Consider the following 6563-nt stretch of genomic DNA (forward strand, 5'->3'; position numbering starts at 1 on the left):
AACATTTTTTATTAAATAAAAGTTTGTTCCTTTAAAATTGTACTAAGCCATGAACTAAACATAAAAGTGTAATTTTAAAAAATGCAGATTTGGAACTGACAATGACTTGGCAACTAAATAAAAAACAAGTTTACCAAAGGTTTAAGTCAACAATACATTTTAAATTCTGAACTGATTCTAATTAAATAGGTTGCTATAGACATATGTTTTGATCTGAGTTATTGCTACAGTTTTGGTAGCATTCACTAACTTTAAACAACTTTCATGAGGCACCCAAACTTGATAGTACATCAGAATTCCTGGAAAAAACTGTAACCACCTTGCCATACAATAGTAGTGGGAAGAATATAATGCGTAAAACCCTATAAGGAATTGATGTGCCTTGATGATCAATGTAAATGCTTTAAACTGTTTATATCAGGTCTATTCCTCATAAAGAATCCATGAACTTTTTCATGGAAACATGTTAGACAACTATTACACAAACAGTCTGGTGGCCTCTTAAAAATGTTTTGTATGCTATGTGGAAAAATGTTACACGGTTCTATTCATTTAGCATTTTCTACTTACAATTGTGATGTTTTAGGAACACTACAATGAAAACACCTATACAAATCTAGGTATAAAATGCAATTTGCAAGGATTGAAAATGGACCATTATACTAAGCTTATCACAAATACTGAATATATAATTGTAAGAACCTCCATAACAATACATTTTTGTTAAAAAAATACTCTCATTTCCTTCTATCTGTATTTCATAATATATGCTCCTACTACAACAATCTACAAAACAAGTAATTCTAATTTAGGACAGATTATATTTTAGTATGTTACTTTATCCTCCAATGATGAATAATTTTCCAAGATTTGGTTACATAATAACCAAATCTTGGGCCATTAAAACTGAGGATAATGTTTAAATTGTTGTTCATCTGGTCAAAATAATAAAAGTACTTCTCTTTCAGCAGATTTGATTGCATGCATACATTAGAGTAGATCTCAATCTGATTGCCTGAACTGAAGTTTCATTTTCAAGGAAACAGTACAACAACATAAGCCAAAGTGGTATAAAAGAAACAAACTGCATATTAACAATCTTACAATTGAAGAACTGTATATTTAAATTATATTTAACATTATTTTATACTGAGAATAAACATAAAGGCTGAATAAGCATGTAATATCTATCATGAATCTGAAAACACACATTGTTTTGTCTAATCCATCAATAATTCCTGTGTACATATACTTTTGTTACAAATATAATTTACAGACTCACCACTTTATCCATTAATTTCCAAGTTTTTTCCACAGTCCTGCGATCAGCAGCTGCCTGCTTGGGGGGGCCAACTGCATCCTGAATAGCATCAATGAATCCCAGAATACGCCCTTTGCGGGGGTTTCCTCCTCTGCCACCTGGGTTCCGGCCATTGAGGGAATTGGCCATCTGGGCTCTTAAATTTAGAAAAGAAAAGAAATATATATATATATGCAATGCTGTGATACTGTTGTTCCCCTTGCCCTGAGGTAAAATATATCAACACTGACTTCGCATAGTCACTCTAAGGCAAAATATATGTAACCTATACTGGGAGTTTTAACTTTTGGATGGTGAAGCAGCAGAAAAACCTGCTAATCTTTATCCAGAAAGAAATTTGATTAAATCTGTTAATGGAGCACATCTTAAGGAAATGTACAGTTTTAAATGGCATGCACACTGTTATCCCCCCCCCCTCTAGCTCTTTTTATACCTTTAAAAATGTTTATCAGCCCACCCTCAGTTTTTATGCTCACTTTTCCAGGTTAAAACTTACACTTTCTCACAAACAATTCTTCCCCAGTATGGTTCACAAGGGACAAATACATCTGTCGAACAACAAAGGTTTTAACAGCCATATTACCAACCTCCCTCCCCCACCCAGCATCTGGTCGCAGAGGGGGAGGAGGGGGAAAATTACATGTCTTCCCTTACACACCAATACACATAATGGGACAGATACATTAAAAATACGTACAATTGGGCGACTACACGCGATACTTGTCTGCGGGTACCGTTATAGTTTGTTTGTTTTTAAAGTACCGAGAAAAGAAAAGCAATTCCAGAAGGGAAGGGGAAAGGGAAAGTTGCTTTTTTTGGTTGTTGTTAAATCCACAGTATATCCCAAGATGAGTTTCAAACCAGCGTCAGCCTCCTTTGCCTTTTCCTGGGCCAGCTTTGGAGAGGTCGGAGGTTAGGCAACTGTGTCCCCAAGAAGTGCCGCCTGGCGAGCTTTTCTGCCGCCTCACGGCGCTCTCTTGTTTTCTCTTTCCCCCGCCTCCCCTCCGGGCACACAACAGCCCGCAGCGCAGCCCGTGTTATTAAATCCCAGCAGTTTTCCTGGTTCCGGTTTCTCGGGGAGCGCGCTCCGTCCCTCCGAGCAGCCAGCAGCAGCACCAGCACCGCCACCACACGGCACGCCTTAAGCCTCAGCAGCGAGGCCGGCCGAGCCAAGAGCGATGGGACGCTTCTCCCCCAAGTCGTCGCGGTTGCTGGGCTTCCAGAAGGAAACATGGGTAGTTACTTCGCCACCGCGGGCCCGTTGCGGCGGCGGCGGCAAACGCAGCAGCAGCAGCAGTGCTGTTCTCGCCCGCTCTCGCTCCTGGTTCGGCGGCGCGAGGGTGAGGGGCGTGTGGAGGCGGGCTGCGGGGGCGGAGTTAAGGAAAGGCAGGGACCGGAGGCGGCGAGAGCCGCTGCAAGCCAAACGGCGGGCGAGTTTTCCTCAGGGTGTCCTCGCCGTTCGGAATCCTGGGATAAAGAAACCCCCGGCGCGCCGCCAGCGTGCCCCGAAGCGCCAGCTCGCGCCGGAACTCCGCTCCCTCCCCGCCCCGTTCTAACGGTACCGGAGTTCCGTATTTCCCAGCTGTTTGCCCAATCAAACGTGAGCGCGCGGCGGGAAAAAGAGGGAGGACTGAACTGAATACTGAAAAGGACTCACATTCACACAAGCAACGAGACTTCGCGAGGGGAAAGGGGGCAAAGGGAGGCGCAGGAGCTCCTTTCCTTAGTCCTCCCTACTTAAAAAGAAATTGCGGGGGCCGTATTGGAAATGTGTTGGTCCTCCGGCGCCTGATTGATAAAGGGAAGGACCAATGGGAGCGCGGGCAACGACTTCCGGCTCTGCGCTCTCCTCCTACTCCGACTGTGATTCATGAATCAGTTGGAAAGGTGAAGCAGTGGGCGAATTCGGGACTTCTGCAGAACATCTGTAAAGGGGCCGGAAGTAGCCCTTATGGAAAAGAGATTAAAACGACTTTTGGGGGTAGGGGGAGATGAGTAAATAGTCATTGATTAAGGCGATAGGGAAATGCTTATACAGTCATTAAGGGAAATGGAATTCGTGGTCCTAATCTCGATGTATTAAGTCCTTTTATTGCCTCACTTCCCCGTCCGCGCACGCATGGATTTAAAAACCAATATTTAGAATAATGTGTCATATTGTCTACCGAATTGGTAATCTGATAACACTGGAGGTGAGATATGTTTGGACTCCACAGCACTTAAATTGTGGCTAGACCTAAAGAAGATGGCATTGCGTGAACGCTGAGAATCACGTCTACACAATACAAAGTTTTTAAATCCCCCATGTAGAATTCAGCACTACACAAAGATAAGTATATCCACAGGATGTAGTTTTAACTTGTGTATCACCATAAATAGCAAGTTTATGTAAGAGCAGCCACAGCAGTAAACACAAATTGCTGGTAGATAAAATGAAAATATTTACTGACCTCTCACATCCTGGACATAAATTGTTTCAACTCCTACCTTCAAAATGACGCTATAGAGCACAAGACAACTAGAACAGTCCCTCCCCCCCAAAAAAATCTATCACTGTGCTAAACAAATAATTTCCTCACTACTGTCCAAACTATTCATTAAGGCTGCATTACTATTACTACTCTTCTTTCCTATCACCCATTTCCTGCCATTTACTGTCTGAATGTAAGTTTTTGCTTGTATCTTTTTAAATGTATCTATCTATATTTATTTACCATTTGAGTTCCAAGGGACCACGCAGGTCATCAAGTCCACCCCCCCCCCCAAGCAGGAAACCCTACACTACCCCAGCCAGATGATGGCAGTCCAATTGATGTCCACATCTCGGACATCAACACCCTTGAAAATGTCCAAAGATACTTCACCAGAAGAGCCCTTCACTCCTCCACTCGAAACAGAATACCCTACGAAAGCAGACTATCAATCCCAGGTCTAGAGCTTAGAACTACGTCGCCTAAAACACGATCTAAGTATTGCCCACAAGATCATATGCTGCAACGTTCTACCTGTCAATGACTACTTCAGCTTCAATTGCAACAACACAAGAGCATGCAACAGATTCAAACTTAATATTAACCGCTCCAAACTTGACTGTAAAAAATATGACTTCAGCAACTGAGTTGTCGAAGCGTGGAACTCATTACTTGACTCAGTAGTGTCAACCCCTAACCCCCAACATTTTTCCCTTAGACTATCCACGATTGACCTCTCCAGGTTCCTTAGAGATCAGTAAGGGGCATGCATAAGTGCACCAGTGTGCCTTCCGTCCCTTGTCCAATTGTCTCTCCTTATCTCGTTTATCTTTTCTTCCTTTCAAATATGTTCACCTATACTTTTACATCTTTTCTTCTATTCTTTTCTTTACTTATCTAGTCTCTTCAATGTGTATTATGTATTGGACAAAATAAATAAATAAATAAATAAAATAAAATAAATAAGTGATGGGGCATTCACAACCTCCACTGGCAGATCTTTCCACTGGTTGATCACTCTCACAGTCAGAAAGTTCTTCCTTATTTCCAGGTTGAATCTCTCCTTGGTCAGTTTTCATCTGTTGCTCCTGGTCTGGCCCTCTGTTGCCCTGGAAAATAGTGTGACCCCCTCCTCTCTGTGGCAGCCCCTCAAATACTGTACCTGTATACTGCTTTCATGTCCCCTTTGGCCCTTCTTTTCGCTAGACTATTCATGCCCAGTTGCAGGAATATGTCTTGGTTTCCAATCCCCTTATCATTCTGGTTGGTATAAATTTGATTGAAATAAATTTAAAATAATATATTTGTAATATTAGAGGGGAAGATGTATAATGAATAATGAATGAAAGAAGTTAATGGTTTAAATTTTGGAATTTGAATGAGACCTGCTTTTACTTGTTTTGTAAATGATATCAGCCAGATATATGATATATAATATTTAATATGAATTGACACATCATTTTTGATAATAAGTAAATGTGGAATTTCTTAAGGGCATGTTAAAATAGATGTTAAGAAAAACAAATGATGAGTAAGGAAATAAGGGAATGAATGAAGCACAAAGGCTTAGATTTATTAAGCAAGAGAGAAGAACAACTAGCAGAAGAAGTAAGAATAGCATTAAAATTTAATTGAAAAATGAAACAATTTGTGTAATCCAGGTGACAAAATTAAATAAAGGATGTAGCATGAGATTAATGATATATACCAAGAGTAATGGATATGAAATTAAGAAGTACCATATTTTCCGGTGTATAAGACGACTTTTTAACCCCTGAAAATCTTTCCCAAAGTGGGGGGTCGTCTTATACGCCGGATACTGATTCCACAGCACCGTTCCCCATAGGCTGCGCCCGCGCAGACCAAAATACCGCCCCGCGCGCAGTCCCCATCCCCCTGCCAGCCCATGGGGGGGCGGGGGCGGGTAGGCGCTGACAGTAGAAGGCGCTGCCCCCGCCCGATCCGCTCCCTCGCCTCCTCTTCCGCTGAAAGAAACGCGCCGAAGCTGCCTGCTTAAGCCTCGCATTGCTCCACCCTGCTTCGCCCTGCCTGTAATCCTCCGTTATGTTTTTTTTGGGGGGGGGGGGACGGCAGGAAAACCCTGTGCTGGCCAGGAAAGCCGGGTTTGCTTTCCGTGAAAGCAGCGTGCCTTTTAAACACGCTGCTTTCCTGGACCTCTTTCCTGGGGGGGAAGGGGAGTGGCCTCATCCCCCACCCACCCAGGAAAATGTTGCAAGAAAGCAGCGTGTTTAAAAGGCGCGCTGCTTTCACGGAAAGCAAACCCGGCTTTCCTGGCCAGCACAGGGCTTTCCCGCCGCTTCCCCCCGAAAACACAACGGAGGTCCAGGATGACAGGCGAAGCGGGGTGGAGCAACGCGAGGCTCAAGCTGGTACCGGAAGACCTCCGTTGTGTTTTCTGTTGGGGGTGGGGGGCAGGAGGACCTTCATGGCTTTTCCAGGCAGCTGGCTTGAGCCTTGTGCATGTCAGCAAAGCCGGAGACGTGGAGAGAAAGGAAAGAGAGGGAGGGATAGAGGAGAGGAAAGAAGGAGGGAGAGAAGGGAGAGAAAAATGAACGAGAGGGAGAGAGAAAGGGAGGAAGAGAGGAAGGAATGAAGAGATAAATATAAAGGGAGAGGGAGGGGAAGGAAGGAAAAGAGAAAGAGAAAAAAGTGGAAGGAAGAGAGAAGGAAAGAAAGGGAGAGAGAAAGAGAGAAGACAGGAAGGAAGAGAGAGTGAGAGAGGGAAAGAAAGAAAGAGTGAGAGAGGAGAG

General features: G+C 43.4%; 1 protein-coding gene across 6 annotated transcripts in view; it reads right to left on the reverse strand.

Annotated features, from left to right (window-relative positions):
• CBLB (Cbl proto-oncogene B) overlaps positions 1-3069 on the reverse strand; it is an 80641-nt gene extending 77572 nt beyond the window's left edge. For 3 of the 6 annotated variants that reach the window (XR_011558961.1, XM_070750096.1, XM_070750094.1), the window contains exons 1-2: positions 2019-2870; positions 1283-1457 (exon numbers count right to left, since the gene is read on the reverse strand). Coding sequence is in view for 4 of the 6 variants with exons in the window: in XM_070750096.1 (XP_070606197.1) it covers positions 1283-1450 (168 nt within the window). In the remaining 2 variants the exon portion in view is untranslated. Of the gene's footprint in view, positions 1-1282; positions 1458-2018; positions 2871-2978 lie in introns of those variants that run through there. The other 3 variants (XR_011558962.1, XM_070750097.1, XM_070750095.1) reach the window with 3 other exon arrangements.
• Positions 3070-6563: the final 3494 nt, after the last annotated feature.

Source organism: Erythrolamprus reginae, chromosome 4, assembly GCF_031021105.1.
Source record: "Erythrolamprus reginae isolate rEryReg1 chromosome 4, rEryReg1.hap1, whole genome shotgun sequence".
NCBI lineage: Eukaryota > Metazoa > Chordata > Lepidosauria > Squamata > Dipsadidae > Erythrolamprus > Erythrolamprus reginae.